At 38.7% G+C, this 19,117-nt stretch overlaps 1 protein-coding gene across 1 annotated transcript in view; it reads left to right on the top strand.

Moving 5' to 3' along the window:
- Positions 1-19,117, top strand: part of LOC106085046 (uncharacterized) — a 319,563-nt gene that overhangs the window by 178,051 nt on the left and 122,395 nt on the right. Inside the window, 3 exon segments of the mRNA XM_059364246.1 lie at positions 16,450-16,581; positions 16,721-17,092; positions 17,656-18,015. Of these exon segments, the coding sequence (XP_059220229.1) occupies positions 16,450-16,581; positions 16,721-17,092; positions 17,656-18,015 (864 nt within the window).

Below are 19,117 nucleotides of genomic sequence, written 5' to 3'. Positions count from 1 at the left end.
ATTCTTTTTTTATCCATAAGCTGGTAAAGTTCGAAGATGGGCTATATCGGACTATATCTTGATATAGCCCCCATATAGACCGATCAGCCGATTTAAGGTCTTAGGCCCATAAAAGCCATATTTATTATCCGATTTTGCTGACATTTGGGACAGTGAGTTGTGTTCGGCTCTTCCACATCTTTCTGCAATTACCCGTTCTCTCATTTTAAGGTTTTGGGCCCGTAAAAGGCGCATTTAAATTTGGGACAGTGTGTTGTGTTAAGGTCTTCGACAATCTTCTTCAATTTGGCCCAGATCGGTTTAGATTTGGATATAGCTGCATATAGACCGATCTCTCGATTTAAGGTTTTAGGACCATAAAAAGCGCATTTATAATTCGATTTTTCTGAAATTTGACACAGTGATTTATGTTAGGCTTTTCGACATCCGTATCGTATAAGGTTCAGATCGCTCTATATTTGGATATGTTCTACAAAATTGAACAAAGAATTGTATTTTGTAGTCCACTTAATGTCCATGCTGAATTTGGGGCATAAATTATCCATTTTTCACCGGATTATGACGAAAGGTGGTTGGTTCATACGTCTTTTTGATGTATGCTGGTTAAGTTCTTGAACGGGCTAAATCGGACCATATTTGGATATAGCTGCTATATAGACCGATTTTCCCATAAAGGGTCTAATGCCCATAAAAACTTCATTTTTCATCGATTTCGCTGAAATTTTAAACAGTAAGTATTTTTAGGTCTCCCGGCATCTGACCCAAAAATGGTTCAGATCGGACGGTATTAAGATATAGCTGCCACGTAGGCCGATCTCCCGATTAAGGGTCTAAAGCCCATAAAAGCTTTATTTGTTATCCGATTTCGCTGAAATTTGAATCAGGCCTCTCAATTTCGAACCTAAATATGGTTCAGAACGGACTATATCCAGATATAGCTGCCATATAGGCAGCTACACGATTAAGGGTCTGAAGCCCATTGAAATTTGAAACAGTGAGTATTTTCAGGCCTCTCAACTTCGAACCTAAATATGGTTCAGAACGGACTATATTTAGATATAGCTGCCATATAGACTGATCTCCCGATAAAGGGTATGAGGCCCATAAAAGCTTAATTTTTTATCCGATTTCGCTGAAATTTGAATCAGTGAGTAGGTTTAAGCCTCCTAACATAGGACCCAAATATGGTACAGATCGGACTTTATTTAGATATAGCTCCCATATAGACCGATCTCCCGATTAAGGGTCTGAAGCCCATAAAAGCTTATTTTTTTATCCGATTTCGCTGAAATTTGAATCAGTGAGTAGGTTTAAGCCTCCTAACATAGGACCCAAATATGGTACAGATCGGACTTTATTTAGATATAGCTCCCATATAGACCGATCTCCCGATTAAGGGTCTGAAGCCCATCAAAGCTTTATTTTTTACCCGATTCCGCTGAAATTTGAATCAGTGAGTAGTTTTAAGCCTTCTAATATAGGACCCAAATTTGGTACAGATCGGATTATATTTAGATATAACTTCCATATAGACCGATCTGCCGATAAAGGGTCTGAAGCCCATAAAAGCTTTATTTTTTAACCGATTTCACTGAAATTTGAAACAATGAGTATGTCAAAGCCTCATAATAGAAGACCCAAATATGGTACAGATCGGACTATATTAAGATATGGCTGCCATATAGACCGATATGCCGATTAAGGGTCTGAAGCCCATAAAAGCTTGATATTTTTTTCCAATTTCAATGAAATTTGAAAAATTGAGTAGTTTTAGGTCACCCGCCATCCGACCCAAATATGATTAAAATAGGACTGTATTTAGATATAGCTGTCATATAGACCGATATGCCGGGTAGGGGTCTGAAGCTCATAAAAGCTTTATTTGTTCCCCGAATTTGTTGAAATTTGGAATACAAAATTCAACAGTCACTTATATTTATCAGACCACTCAATGTCCGGGCCGAATTTGGGTGCATAAGCTATTCAATTTTCAACGGATTGTGACGAAAAGGGGTTTACATATATACCCGAGGTAGTGGGTATCCAAAGTTCGGCCCGTCCGAACTTAATGCCTTTTTACTTGTTACATTTTATTTACTTCACGGCCCACTATTTCATTTATGTGCCCTCATGAGGCCAACCCAAGAAATCGATCCACATGGGCGTTATATGAATTTAACTAACATATAGTAATTGTTACCGCTTAACAAAATCCCAAAATTAATCAAATTAATTTAGTTTTCTCATAAAAAGCCAATTGTGCAGATTTCTTAGTCCAAAATAGCTAATTAATCAAAAAAAAAATCCGAAACTCCCAACGAAACTGTTCTTAATGAACTGCCGGGTAAACTATAATTAAAAAGGGGTAAAGCAGGGCCCTAGGAAATACTGATTTGCTTTCGCAAATAGAATGAAGCTTTTCGATGAGAATCTTTCTTTTTCGCTTTAGTTTCAACATCTGTTTGATTATTCATGCAATTACTGCTTGGAACGAATTCAAGATAAATAATAATTTAAAGAAAACTCCCAGAAGACAAAAAATAAACACAAACCTAATGTGAAAAATAGAAAAAGGAATAGGAATGACCCAAAAGAGAACGTGGGAATGATTGATGGATGTAACTCAAATGAAATGGAACAAATTAAATGTTGAACCGCTATTTTCGACAGGCCAAAATTAAAGAACCGACAAAAATTAAGCCAACTCGAAGAGTATGATGAAATGAAATTAACTAGTTTTAACAGCAAAAAGAAACTAGAAAAAAAAGATTGATTTAGAATTTCTCAACATAGCAGCAAACAACTTCAGGCATAAGGAAAACACTTTGATAATGTATGTGTTTTAAGTCTTTCGTTTTATGAGCACACCTTTAATGCTAATACCCTAAAGGAAAATGATTGAGACTGAATTGAAATGTTTAAAAATTTCAAAACTTCATAAGGAAATATAAAAACTGAATATAGGCAATTAAATAAACAATTAGCAAGTCACAATTAGCCATCCAACAAGGCCTTTTGATTGCCACACAATAAAAAATAAAGAAATCCCCAAAATATTGATTAATAGAAAACCCACTTGCCAAAAACACAAGAAAAAAATCCACTTATTAATACTTCAAATCAGCTCTCTTCAATGTTTATTTTCATTCAATATCTTTCTATTATTGGCTTCATTACAAATCAAATACATATTAAAGTTCTCAGCTTTACGCATCGCCCCAAAGTCATTGAAAAATGATTGCTATTGAGACGCTGGCAGCGAAGGCAAAAACAACAGCAACAGCAACAAAAAACAAAAACGATTAATTAATTGTTACGCATCTAAACATCATTTAAATATAAACGCATTGTCTTAGAGTAGTGTGCGTTGAGTATTAAGACAATATCAAGGTTATAGCACCCGACATTATAAAGAACGTACTTACACAAACATACACACACACACGCAGCAACAACAACTTGAAATATGATTATTAACAATAAGGTAAAAATAACTGAAAATAAAAACTACTCAACTCATATTTTCTCAAAAAAAAACAAAACAAAAAAAAACTAAGCAACGTAATATTTTCATTCTGCTAGCTGTGTATGGAGCTGAGCAGGCACTTTATACGAGAGATTTGAAAACTATGAATGAAGAATGAATGACTGAATGCCATACAACATGATGTCACCGTAGATAGTGCATGAAATATAAACGTTTTTGCAATTCTCTCTTTATGTCCCCCTCGAGTTCGTCATGCCTTTGTAAATACCTTGAAATATAAACAGGGCCTCGCTCAAGTATTCTCTAACAAGATAACCATTGAAATATCAAAATATTATATTTCCCCCATTCTGCTTTTTTTTTAAATATGTGCAACATTTAGAACCAAGCATGTCGATTTGTTTCAGGAAGAATCGTTTTCCGATATTCCATCCTAGTTTGTAACGCCTTGAAGGAGAAGAGGTACAATCATTAATAGGCACACTATTCGGTTCGGAATCCTTATCTGTGTTCTTAATAAGTAAAATTGGTCGTAAAGTTAACCTATGTATATCAATCATGGCACATATGTACAGTAAAGCTGACTCAAACTGTTACCATGATATTTTTTTTATTGACAGCTCATTATCGCTAACAAACCACCCTAATCATTTGCTTCCGAGTTTATTTTAATAGAAATCATTTGTGACGGAGTATTTGGCTGGAAAATCACAATTGGCTATTGCTAGCGATCTCAAACACCTTAAAGTGAACAAAAAGTTTGTGTATCTCACAATAAATCGCTATAATGATACTGATGCAAATGCAAATTTTGCCCATGAACATTCCACTAAGGAACAGGCGAAAACTCTCACATATCAATGAGTGCAGTCCGATTCAAGTTTTAAGCTCCTTTTTATAGCCGAGTCAGAACGGTGTGCCGCAGTGCGACACCTCTTAAGAGAGAAGTTTTTACATGGCATAATTCCTCAAAAATATTGCCAGCATTAGGAGGGGAAAACCACTGCTGAAAAATTTTTCTGATGGTCTCGCCAGTAATCGAACCCGGACGTTCAGCATCATAGGCGGACATGCTAACCTCTGTGCTACGGTGGCCTCCATAATGATTCTGATAGCGTTGCCAAACGCCTTGATAGGTTAAGGTTTGTGTTTAAGTGGCAATCTGCCTCACTTAGATATTTTCGTCTATTGTGATACCACAGGAACAGGTGAAGGAAGATGCATCCTAGTTCCTACCGATGAACCATCCAGATCGCTTTAAAAAGCCCAACAACTTGCGAATCTTCATATCCGCTAAATCAAACAAGTTCTCAAAGAATTGGGAAATTAAGTGGAACTGCCAGTGCGGGCAATACACACAGCAGATGTTCTGTAGTCTCTTCTTCCCCGACGTCCTCACAGCTTATGCAAAAGCCGGTAAGGACTCATCATGGACAAGGACTGCCGCCTCAGTGTACAACACATTGATACAACAACAGAAACAACCATCTTTCATTCGTTTCCCGTCGGGCCCGATCCTGAAGATTTAGCTTACATGTCTCTATTTGCTTCCAAATTTCATTTGCTTCCCGTCGGGCCCGATTCTGAAGACTTGCTTGCATGTCGCTAGAGGCATACCCACAGATTCCAGCTTCCCTGATATGTGTACGGTAGTTCCTAGTCTCGCAACCTCGCCCACTCTTCAATTCCCTAACAAATCCTTTCGGATTGGCACCCAAAATAGGTGAATTTTGAACTTTTCAGCCATCTCGTTCTGCAAAAGTCGAGGTCGGTTTTTGAAGTCAGAATTACGTCTCCAAGGATTTAATAACTGTCTGAGAAGATATTTATGCCATTCATCGTTATGACATTATATCTTAGCTATACCGTAGCAAGGTAACCTTCTCGATATGACCAATTAATTACACCCCAAAGCTCACCTGGCTGCCTAGTTTGGAACCATCTGTATAGAAGTCTATGTAACTTCTATCACCAGGCATATTGTAGTTCCAATGGGTTCTATCAGGGATAGTGGTACAGTACTTCTCATTAAAAAGCGGGCAAAACAGTGGATAATTCACACTACCTGGGATATCGGGCATTGTATCGAGGATAACACGGTGTTCGTAAGCGCCGCATATTATAAGGGAGCTATATCAGATTATATACCAATTTGGACCACACTCGGCACGTTTGTTGGCAGTCGCAACAGAGTGCCGCATTCAATATTTCAGGCAAATCGGCTAGCAATTGCGGCTTCCATGGGATCAAGATGTCAAATCGAGAGTTCGGTTTATATGGGTTATACACCAATTTGGACCGAAGTCGTCACGACTGTTGGAAGTCGTTACAGAACGCCACATTCAAAATTTCAGCCAAAGCGGATAAGAAAAATAGGGTCTCACACACGCTGCAACTCCAATCTGTGTGGTGTTCTTCATTATCACGAAAAGCTTAACTGGCAGCCACTAGGCGCGTCCAAAGGTTGCGGATGGTGAAATGCACAATACGGAGTAGCCGCAATTGCAGTCGCGGACAATCAGCGGTGTCGAGTGAAAAGTCTCAATAAGTGACCGGGTGGCACCGGCTCTTGCTTAAATACTGAGTGCTTATGATACTTGATGTGACAAGGCGAGATATTGGCACCTTTAAATTACCAATGGCCATCATATTCCCATGGCGATCGGTCGTATAGACCGGAGCGAATTTGCTCACCTGTTAGAGCTTGACGAGGATCGCCACCTCCATATGCAAATGTGGCTACAACAATAACAACAACAACAAAATAGGGGCTCAAAAAATCAAATCGAAAGACAAATCTGAACCGATATAAGCCATTTGCAATCCCAAACAACCTACATCAGTAAGATGTATCTATGCGATATTTCAAATCTTCACACGTTCGAACGCTGTTATGATTTTGGCAGACGGAAGGACGGATGGAAGGATAGACGGAAGGACGGACGGTCGTCTTATACCCCCATCCTATGGTGGTGGATATAAAACGACTTCAAGGTAAAGTCATACAAGTTCCGAAATGCACACGATCTAACACCAAAGCAAAAAAGATGGACTCTAAAGAGCAATAGAGTTGCTGCGCTTGCTCGAACGTGATGAACATCATGTTCTTCGACGAGAAAAATTTCCCAATTAAGCAATTCGTAAATTCCCAAATGATCATGTTTACATAGCTGGCCGCACGAATAAGAATTTGAGCTTAGGAATGGCCACCTAAGGTAAATCTCCATCTCAAGAAATGGTATCGGCAGGTGTGATCGCCGATGCCCTCTCTTCACAATCGTTTCGTTCGGAAGCTGCTTTAAGGCCCAAATATCTTGTTGACTTTAGATTTTTATCACTCACACAGTACGCTCGAAAGTATATCGTTTGTGATGGAGAGGATACCTTCGATATTCCTCTGTAGCTGACACATACTATTTTTCTTTCCTTTCTTGTGTACAGAATATACGTTGATTTTAACTATCCGGTATGCATTCTTTTAGCCAAATGTCATAGACGAGCCGATGTATTCGCCTCATCAGTGTGCCGTATCCGGCCTTAAATGTTTCAGCGGGTAATCCATCAGCTCTAGCTGCCTTGTTGTTCTTCAGCCAGGCTAAATACATTCGGCACTCATTCTATAAATCATCAGTGATTGGTTCTGTGGTATCCTCGTCGACGCCACTATCGCGTACCAGCAACTGGGTAAAGTGTTCTTTCAATATCTTAAGTATACTATCAGTTTGTATTACCAGATTTCCCTGATTGTATCTGCAAGCGTATGTGTCTGTACCAAAAATTATCGGTTTTCCAAAGAATTGGAGAATTTTCGTCACCATGTCAATAGAATAACGAGTGTCTTATAAAGCAATTGGGGTCAGTCGAGTGAAGTATGCAGTTGCCTTCTGTTGCATTTGGAAGGCAACCACAGAGCAGAGGTTGATATGTCCACTGATGACGCTGAAGGCCTGGGTTCAAATACCTACAAGAGCATCAGAAACAAGTAAGAGCGTGCTAAGTTCGGCCGGGCTGAATCTTATATACCCTCCACCATGGTCGCATCTGTCGAGTTTTTTAAGACAAACAAAGAATAATTAATAAGGACGGAGGAGGAGCTATATCAAGCTATAGTCCGATTCGGGGCCCAAGAAGCAAAATTGGGAGATCGGTTTATATGGGAGCTGTATCAAGCTATAGAACAATTCTGACCATATTGCACACGTATGTTAAAGGCCTTGGGAGGATCCGTCATACAAAATTTGTGCCAAATCGGATGAGAATTACGCTTTCTAGAGGCTCAAGAAGTCAAGACCCAAGATCGGTTTATATGGCAGCTATATTAGGTTATGGACCGATTGGAAACATACTTCGCACAGTTGTTGGAAGTGATATCAAAACGCTATGTGCAAAATTTCAGTCAAATCGGATACGAATTTCGCCTTTTAAAAGCTCAAGAAGTCAAGACCCAAGATCGGTTTATAGGGCAGCTATATCAGGTTATGAACCGATTTGAACCATAGTTAGCACAGTAGTTAAAAGTAATATCAAAACACTATATGCCAAATTTCAGTCAAATCGGATACGAATTGCGCCTTCTAGAGGCTCAAGAAGTCAAGACCCAAGATCGGTTTATATGGCAGCTATATCAAAACATGGACCGATTTGGCCCATTTACAATCCCAACCGACTCAAATTAAAAACCGATCTCCCGATTTAAATTCGTAAGCCCCTAAAGGTAACAATTCTTATCCGATTTAGCTGACATTTTGCACAATGACTTCTCCTTAACCTCAAACATCCGTGCGAAGTATCCGGAATTGCAACCACAGACATCTATTCTTATCTAAATATATAAACGACCTCCCATTAACCTTTTTTAAATTTCTATCTGTAAAAAGAAACCATACAAAGATGTTCATAAATGCGAACCATGGTGGAGGGTTTATAAGATTTGTCCCGGCCGAATGTTTGCTTTGAATATTCATACAAAAATCATTTACAAATGAAAATCAAAGTTCAACCATCACAAGTTTTGCGAACCAAGCAAATAAAAACTCATTCTCGTTATGTAATACAAAACTAATTTTGTTTCTTCTTATACCCATCACAATAGGATGGGGGCATACTAATCTAGTCGTCCCCTTTGCAACCCCTTCGAAATATTGATCTGCGGCTCCCAAAAGTATATATATTCTTGATCGTCCTCACACTCTCAGTCGATCTAGACATATACATCCGAAATCGTACAGCTAGTCCCTGAAAATTGTGGACAGATACTTCTTATTGATGTAAGATGTTGGAAATTGCAAATGGGCCATGTCGGTAAAGATTTTGTTATAACTCTCATGTAAACCGATCGTTTGATATCTTCTTGAGCCCCTCGAAGCCGTTAATTGTTATCCAGTTTGTCTAAAATTTTACATGGAAAGTTTTGTTGTGACCAACAACCTTGGCAAGTAAAGTCCGAATCGGTCCATTACCAGATTTAGCTCCCACATACATAAACCGATCTGATGATTTGTCTTCGTGAGCCCCGAAAAGCCGGAATTGTTGTCTGATTGTTCCGCTATAACTTCCAACAACCGTGCCAAGTATGGTCAGAATAGGTCTACATATAATCCGATCTCTTGATTTAAGTTCTTGAGCCCCTTAAAGCCCCAATTGTTGTCCGATTACTTTGAAATTTGGTAACTCTTCTGTTACAACTTCCAGGAATTGTGCCAATTACGGTCCAAATCAATTAATAATCTAATATATTTCGGTCTAGAAACCAGATATAGCTCCCACATAATCCGATCTCATGATTTGTCTTCTTGAGTCCCGATAAGCCGGAATTGTTGTCTAATTGCTCCGCTATAACTTCCAACAACCGTAGCAAGTATGGTCAGAATCTCTCTTTAACCAAGTATAGCTCCCATATAAACCTATCTCTTGATTTGACTTCTTTAGCCCCTTGAAGCCGCAGATGTTATCCGATTGATATGAAATTTTGCAAGTCTTCTGTTACAACTTCCAACAATTGTGCCAATTACGGTCCAAATCGGTCAATAACCTGATATATTTCCCATTAAACTGATCTCCCGATATGACATCTTGAGCCCCTAGAAGCTGCAATTGTTATCCGATTTGGCTGAAATTTTGCACTTCGTGTTTCGTTACGACTGCCAACAATCGTACTAAATATGGTCTACATCAGTGTATACTTTCAAATTTTGCCTGAGTTGTTAGAAATTTGGTATGTAGAAATTTTTAGCAGAATCCATAGTGGTGAGTTCCCAAAATTGGCAAGTTTTAGCTTGTTTCCATCCTAAAACTCCAAGCAGGCCACTTTGAAACTTTCCCTTCACCCACATCAAAAGATATGATAGCTTTGCTACCAAGTCATAATTATTATATCCATAACAACTCTGACAGGCACAAAACCCACACAAACAAAAAAAAAATCGCATGTTGGCAAATCAAAAGACTTAAGACACATACACGGTTTACATTATATTTCCGTGTTTGATGTTAGACGCACATTGGCGCAAAGCTTTGTTTTTTTATGCGTTATACCTTTGTTTTCTTGACTTGCTCTAACCCTCCTCACCATAAACACACTAGTCGTTGCCCCCATATCAAAGAACTGCGTAAACAAATGTTGGCTTAAACCAAACTGTAGGTACTTTTCATTTTAGAAGATGAGATAGAAGAAATGAAAAAATAAATTAAATATGATTAACATTTAACATTGAAACAATTGATGAATGGCACAAGCACAACAATGATGTACAAGCTAGCATAGAGGTTGATGACGGCACAGGCAAAAGGGAAACAATCCACGCAATTTTTCCGCTTGACTGAATTCCATGATAATGTTGATGGCGACGACGCACATATTGCGCTGCTATAATTTAGACAAGGCATTCTCAGGTGGTTGCTGCCAAACAAAAGCAAAATCTACACTGTGTAATTTTCTTGAGTATTTCTTTGGTTTTTTTTTTGTTTTCGACAAACATAAGTACGCAACATTTGACATTGGCCTTCTGAGGTGAGCACTTTGTGCTGGCTTCTATCTTACTAAGGTTTTCATAATAATTGATAAATTTTAAATTGCTTAGAAATTGATTTGTGGGATTGTATACTGTTCAGTCAGTTAATTAATCATTGAAGATTGTTTGCTTGCTTGGCAGTTCACTGAAAAATTGGTTGAACAAGAACTCATGATGGCTACAGTTATTAATCCATCACCATAGGCTAGGAATATTCTAAACACGTCGTTTTGCCCAAAGATTATATATTTGATGGGCTTGTCTTCTAAACCGACATAACCAGATGCGTCCTTAACGAAATCCCGATAATTGTCCACTTAAAAATTTGCACAGATACTCATAATTGATGTATGTAGGTCCTTGGCGACTTCTCAAGTCCCTAAAATTGTTTGATTAAAAATAAATAAAAAAGTACTCGCAGTTCCTTCTGTTTGACTTTCAAATCTACATATGGCTTAGATGGCCCCTCTTGTAGCCCCTCCCCAATTCGATTTCACACTTCTTTTAACTGCTATGCCAAAACTTGTTCATTGAATGGAATGTGTTGCCTTTAAAATGACTGCAGCACGATTTGAACTTCTTGTGCTATGTTTTTTTCCACAGACCCTCGTTCATCTCGTTTACCAGTCTGACACATCTTCCAACTGCTTTGAAGTTTAATTGTATTATGCAATTTTAATTAACGCCTCAATGTGAATTAAAACAAGATTCCAAGCAGCCCATCGAATGGCAATGGTACATTTGAACGCCACCTCGTGGTGGGCAATAGAAACAAATGTCCGTCCGTCCGTTACCTCCTAGGTGATAGGTGCCATTCAAATGAGTTACGACTGTGTAAGTGTTGTTCTATGTCTTATTTGTTTAAGTGCTCTTCTTGTATTCACTTTGACAGCACAGCCATCAATTTAAACAGCTGTCAATTTACCGGCCATGTAGTACAAGACGACAGCATGTAACTAACATGCAAGGAATTCATCTAATGGTCTTTATTTATAAGAAAAGGCAGAAAAAAAATGCTTGTACTGCCAGAATGCAATCCAATAAAAGGAAGTTGAAACTTAAGTAATTTAGAATGTTCTGTGGGATTCAGTTAGGACAGTCAAAAGCAGACTTACATAGGGCATAAACAATCAAAAAAGGAACCGCTACAAGTTAATCTGTCCGCCCATATGTATTTATATGGGGAGCTGCAAAGTATAACAACTACGCCAATCATTATGAGACGATTCTTGGCTTATGACACGAAACTGAAGTCATCATAGCAGCCTTTGGTATAGACGCAAAAAATATGTTAAAACTGGGTCAACATAAGGATGTGGATAGTCCTTGCATTCACATGGCTGCAATTGCGTTTCATCATTGCCCGGAATTTTAGGGCATCTCAAATATGCCAAATCCAAATTTCAAATATCCTGCAATGAAATCTCAATATGCCAAAATCATTTAAAATATTAAGTCTAATATTTTCTGCCTAACTCTAAAAATAGGGGTTTTTTGTGGTTTTCTATTTGTAATAGAATAGAGAACCCAACGGTTTACAGCCAGACAATATCTGATTCTAGGAATATTTATCAAGTTCAGGAATCCAAACTCAATTTCGTAGGGCCCTGTACCCATGCCCAAAACAGACCAGACGAAGGATACATTTTACTAGTGCCTACAAAGATATTGACAAAGCCAAATCGTTGTTACTCAATCATTTAGCATTCAGCGGGCAAGACTGATAGTACAATATAAATGGCAACGGCATACTCTTCACAACTGACCCAATTGCTTGAAGAAAGTACTGCTTTTCCCGATTATATATATATATATATATATATATAGCATGTAAGATCGCATTTAGTTCGGCCATCCGAATCTTATGTAACCACCACTATGAATCGCATGCGATGTATCAAACTATGAAGCGATATGGACGTTAGTTGTCCTGTCTATTAGAAGTCATAAAAATATGCCACGTTTTCAATTTCAGTCATATAGGATAGTAATATCGCCCTCTAAAGGCTCAATAAGTCAAATCTGAACATCAGATTATATAGAAGCCATATCAGGTTGTGAATAACAAATGACGAAATAAGAATACCTCATCCTATGGTGAAGGGTATAAAAATCAAATCGTGTTTGTTTGTGTGTTGGTTTGTTTTTGTATTCCGTATAGAATCAAGAGCGGCTATGCCGATTTTCTTGACGCCAAATCTCGGCTCTATTTTGGGCAATTCGAGCGTAATTTTGTTTGCACAATTATAGCAACCTTAGACAAATTAGTATCCAAATTTGGGAAAAGGTTCCGTTGCCGTTTTTGGCAGGTTTCTATCAAAATTCATAATTCCTTCGTGGGCAAACTTGCCCATAAACATTCTGATGAGGAACAGGGGCAAACTTCTCACATATCAATGAGTGCTATCCGATTCTTACTTTAGTTTAATTGGCTATGACAGAATATTTGTTCCACTAGCCGAACGTAGAATAGCGTTCCAAGCGCCTCGATCTTCTGCGCTCATTCAAAAATCTCTGACACCAAGTTTCTAGGTGTCTCCCACAACTTGATCCTTTCATCGGGCTATCCGATTCAAGCTTAAGTTCATAGATAAGGGGTCAGTTTTTTTAACCGATATGAACAGCGTGCCGCAGCGCGACACCTTTTTGGGAAAAATTTTTACATGGCTTCCATAAATGACATAGTACCTTACAAATGTCGCCAGCATTGCAGAAAAGTATTTTTGATATTCTTGCCAGGATTCGAGCCCAGGCGTTCAGCGTCATAGGCGGATAAGCTAGCCTCTGCGCTACGATAGGGTCCCTGCTGCAAAGCGTAGAGCGGAGCAGAGTGAAGTATGGGGTGGAGTGGAGGGGAGTGTGGAGCGGAGTAAGGATATTTTTGGCAGAGCGGAATAGAAGTGTAAGGGAATTGTTTTGAACCACAAGCGGAGCGGTTTTCAATTGAAAAATCCACTCTAATCTTTGTTTTGACTAATTAAAACAAAAATTTGCAAATGCAAATTGCAAATTTGCCCATGAAGGAACAGGGGCAAACTTCTCACATATCAATGAGAGTAGTCCGATTCAAGTTTAAGCTCAACGATAAGAGGCCTATTTTTTATAGCCGAGTCCGAACAAAGTGCCGCAGTGCGACACCTCTTCTGGGGGAGGTTAGCATGTCCGCCTATGACGCTGAACGCCTAGGTTCGAATCCAGGCGAGAGCATCAGAAAAAATGTTCAGCGGTGGTTTTCCCCTGGCAACATTTGTGAGGTACTTTGCCATGTAAAACTTCCTTCCACAACAAAAATTTAAGATAATCAACATTAACATGACATAACTTTAGAGTTGACTTCATTAAACCTTTATCGAAAACATATTAGAGAACAGATTTGTGCTAATTTTAAAAAGTTTCGTCTTTAAGTCATAACAAGCGAAATTAGCGAGCTAGGTGCGATAGGGCCGAATCTTCTATACCATCCACAATTGATCGCATTTGTCAAAGGAAGGAACTAATAAAGTTCAAGCAACAAACTCCATGGTTTGCAACATATCGAAATATCCGTTTGCAACCCTATAACGTATATATATTCTGGATTTTTGTAAAATTCTAAGATGATTTAACGATGTCTGTGTATCTGTCCGGCTGTTTTACTCACGCCACAGCCTGCAAGATTGAGCTAAGTTTTGGCACAGATTCGTATTTTGTCTATACGCAGGTTAAGTTCTTGAATAAGCATTATCGGATCATATTTAGATATATCTGCCACATATACCAATCTCCCGGTTTAGGGTCTTAAGCTCATAAAGCCGCGTTTATTAAACGATTTCGTTGAATTCGATTTCAAACTGCGATTTGTACTTAGGCCCCCGATATCCGAACCAAAAATTGTCCATATAGGACCATAATGACGAGATAAGAATACCTCATCCTATGGTGGAAGGTATAAAAATCAAATCGTGTTTGTTTGTTGGTTGGTTTCTTTGTGTGCTGGTTTGTTTTTGTATAGACTCAAGAATGTCTATACGGAAGATAATGACTTTATTAACCAGTTTCGTTGAAATTTCAAACTCCGAGTTGTACTTAGGCCCCCGATATCCGAACCGAAAATGGTCCGCATTTATCACCCAATTTTGTTGCAATTAACAACAGTGACAACCTGTCGACATCCACCACGAGTCCGATCTTCCGATTAAGTATTTTAAACCCAAAAAAAACCATTTTTAAATGTGAAACAGTGAGTTACCGTAGATTTCTCCTTGTCCGACCAGAACATATCGGACCTTATTTGCATATGACTGACTTTTAGACCGTTCTGCCGACTTGGGGTTTTAAGTCCATAAAAGCCCCGTTTGTTCACCGTTTTTACTAAAACTAAAAAAAGGATATTGGGAGTTTATAACAAAAAATTCATAAGGATAATATAAGAATTGTTCTTGGTAGGTGCTCAAAATGTCAAATCGAGAGATCGGTTTTTATAGGATCTACTTTAGTTTATAGAACCATACCTGACATATATGTTAGAGATCCTACCAAAAGTCATCGTGCGGAATTTCAGTAAAATCGGATACGCTTTGCGTCCTCTAGAAGCTCAAGAAATCGAATTGGGAGATCGCTTTATATGACAGCTACATCAGGTTATGGACTAAATTAAACCATACCTGGTACAGTTGTTGGAAGTGAAAACAAAACGCCACGTGCAAAATTTTAGCCAAATCGGATAAGAGTTGCGACCTCTTGAGGCCTAAGACGTCAAACCGGTAGATCTGGATATCGTTAGATGAGTTTATATGGGAGCTTAATCAAATTAAATACCAATTTGAACCATACCTGGCACAGTTTTTGGAGGTCACAACAAGATCCCTTGTGCAAAATTTCAGCTTAGTCGGATAGGAATTGCGACCTCTAGATGCTCAAGAAGTCAAATCGGGAAACCGAGTTATTAGGTTTCTAATGGCGATCTGGCCAAACGGTTGAAACCATTACTCTTACTGTGGTATCACAATAAACTGAAATTTCTAATGACTCTGAGTGCAATCGGCTTCTAAAATCTAACCTTACCAACAACAAATACAGAAACAAGTCTCGGCACGTCTGTCCGTCTGTCTGTCCGTCTATCTGTCCGTCTGTCTGTCTGTCCGTCTGTCAGCCCGTCCGTCTGTCTGTCAGTCCGTCCATGTTAATTTGTGTACAAACTACAGTTCGCAATTTTCATCCGATCCTCTTCAAATTTGGTACAGCTATGTTTTTCGTCCTAAAGACGAAGCCTATTGATCGGTTCAGATTTGAATATAGCTCCCATATATATATTCGTCCGATTGGCAGTAATAATGCAATAAAGTGCTCATTTGTAACAATTGATGCAATTTTCCGTTTTGTTCACTTTTCAAAGAAACTTTGATTCGATTACTATATCGGAAATTTCAAAAATCAATTAAGCTTAATTTTGGGGGCCAAATACCCCACCGTGCAGCGGTATCGAGTGAAGAATCTCAGTGAGAGACCGGTCGGCACCAGCTCTTGATTAAATACTGAGTACTTATGATGCTTGATACGACAAGGCGATCGATCGTACAGACCGGAACCTGTAATAACTTGAAGATGAGCGCCACCTCCACTTTTGTTACAACAACAGAAACAAGTAGTTCCAACAAAAATTTTGAGTGCTACCGCAACCTCTATCTTAGGTTAGGTTTAAGTGACAGTCTCACTTAGACGCTTGCGTCCTTTGTGATATCACAAGAGAAGGAAGATACCCCCTAAAGAACTGAAAAAGTTTGACTACTCAAATCTCAAGAATGCCCACATAATTACAATATTTTAATGGATAATCCTTGGTAAATGTTGAGGTGTACATCTATTTAGTCGCTCCTGGCGGAAGGACGACATAAAGAAATACAAACATTTTATTTAAAATTTAATGGTCCAATATTCAGCTAATTTCAAAAATGCCTTCTCATTTCATTACAGATATCGATGAGTGTCAAGATCCACAAATAGCAGCACGTTGCGTTGAAAATGCCGAATGTTGCAATTTACCCGCACACTTTTTGTGTAAATGCAAAGATGGCTTTGAAGGTGATGGTGAAGTATTATGTACAGGTAGGTAATCCAAATGGAAAAAAAAAACAATATTTAGGAAAATCTTTTAAGTAACATGAAAACCATACAAGTTATTCTCAATTAATGGTTGGTAAGATTCTGATTCTTATTGATTTTTTTTGTTTTTCCCCCTTTCTAGATATTGATGAGTGCCAAAATCCAAATGCTTGCGGTCATAATGCTCATTGCATTAATTTGCCCGGCAACTATACATGTACCTGCCCCGAGGGCTACTATGGCAATCCCTACGATGGTTGTCTCGACATCGATGAGTGTGCCCAACCTAATGTCTGTGGGCCCGGCGCCATTTGCACTAATCTGGAGGGCAGTTATCGCTGCGACTGTCCTGCAGGTTATGATGGCGACGGCCGCTCAGAAGCTGGTTGCATTGACTTTGACGAATGTGCCCGCTCGCCATGTGGCCGCAACGCCCAATGCCAAAACACAGATGGTAGCTTCAAATGCCTGTGTCCCGATGGCTACTCGGGCGACCCCATGAATGGCTGTGAAGGTAAGTGCTTGTGTGTCTGTTAGTCTTGAGCTTAGCGTTTTTTTCTTTTGTTGGCCCCATAGTGGTGGCATCATTTCTACTTGTTCTGGTTGCTTTTGCATTTCTGCTTGGCAGAAATTGATTTCTTTATTATTAGAGAGTGTAGTGAGAATAAAAGAATAAATGCTTCGTATTTAGCCTTCTTGCACTTGACGAAAGGTACATTCTATCCTAAATTGAAAGCAAAATTCATTAAGACTGTTTTCCATAGAAAGAAGCCCTAATAGGGTGTATTTTTCAAATTGCACTCATTTCAAAGCAATCCACCTATCATTGTCATAGGAAATGAGAAAAAGCAAACATTTTCTACATTATGCACCATTATCACCAATTTAGATGTTTTCTATAACAAACCATTTTTTTACAATTACAATATGCCAAAACTAATATTTTTAATAATAATAATTATTTGCACACATAAACCATAAACCATCACCACCACTACCAATGCAAAAACATGTCCTTTATCTCACTCACCTTTAAAATACCTCCACTACTACCAACAACATTTTTGCATTTTAAAGATGTCGACGAATGCTCCATTAACAATCCATGTGGTTTGGGTGCTGAATGCGTGAACATGGGCGGTAGTTTTATATGTCGTTGTCCGCCGGGTTTTCAACTCGAGGATTATGGCTTTTCGCATCAACGCAATAGTACTACAGCAACAATAACGCCAACACAAACACCAACAGCTGGCATAGCAACATCAACAGCTTGGGGCCGAACTGGTGCCGGTATGGCTTGCATAGATGTCGATGAATGTAATCCCGATAATGGCCTTGCTAAATGTGGCACCAATGCCAAATGCATTAATTTTCCTGGTTCATATCGTTGCTTATGTCCTAGCGGTTTTCAAGGCCAGGGTTATTTGCATTGTGAAAGTTAGTATCATTTTTATGCTTACACACTATTGAAACCAAAATAAAAAAAAAAAAACTTTAATTCAGCTTTTATTTTAGGCTTAAGATATAAGTCATACATAAACATATATGCTTGCAAGGTTTTTGGGAAAAAAATACCGAAAAAGGAAAAGTAGAAAATAAATGACACAATAAATTTAAAAATCCAATAAGATTGGAACTTTAACTCTTGGCCCGAATGAGAGTAGCGGCATCAAAGGTGCTGGCAGTTAGACTCCTCCACCATGGGTCGCATTTGTCGAGTTCATTTCCCGGCATCTCTTCTTAGGCAAAAAAGGGTATAAGAAAAGATTTGCTCTCCTATTAGAGCGATATCAAGATATGGCCCGGTTTGGACCACAATTAAATTATATGATGGAGACTTGTGTAAAATGTCAACCAATTCGAAAAAGAATTGCGCCCTTTGGGCGCTCAAGAAGTAAAATAGAAAGATCGATTGATATGGGAGCTTTATCAGGCTATAGACCGATTCAGACCATAATAAACACGTATGTTGGCGGTCATGAGAGGATCCGCCGTACAAAATTTCAGACAAATCGCATAGTAATTGCGACCTCTAGAGGCTCAAGAAGTCAAGATCCCAAATCGGTTTATATGGCAGCTATATCAGGTAATGAACCGATTTTAACCTTATTTGGCACAGTTGTTGGAATTAAGAATAAAATACGTCATGCACAATTTCAGCCAAATCGGATAGGAATTGCGCCCTCTAGAAGCTCAAGATGTCAAGACTCAAGATCGGTATATATGACAGCTATATCAGGTTATGGACTGATTTAAACCATACTTGGCATAGTTGTTGGATATCATAACAAAATATGTCGTGCAAAATTTCATTCCAATCGGATAAGAATTGCGCACTCTAGAGGCTCAAGAAGTCTAGACCCAAGACCGGTTTATATGGCAGCTATATCAGGTTATGGACCGATTTGAGCCTTTCTTAGCACAGTTGTTGGATATCATAACAAAATACTTTATGCAAAAATTTATTCAAATCGGATAAAAATTGCGCCCTGTAGAGGCTCAAGAAGTCAAGACCCAAGATCGGTTTATATGGCAGCTA

Source organism: Stomoxys calcitrans, chromosome 3, assembly GCF_963082655.1.
Source record: "Stomoxys calcitrans chromosome 3, idStoCalc2.1, whole genome shotgun sequence".
Taxonomy (NCBI): Eukaryota; Metazoa; Arthropoda; class Insecta; order Diptera; family Muscidae; genus Stomoxys; species Stomoxys calcitrans.
Note: the sequence above shows the minus strand (reverse complement) of the source record. Positions and strands in the feature narration are given on the sequence as shown.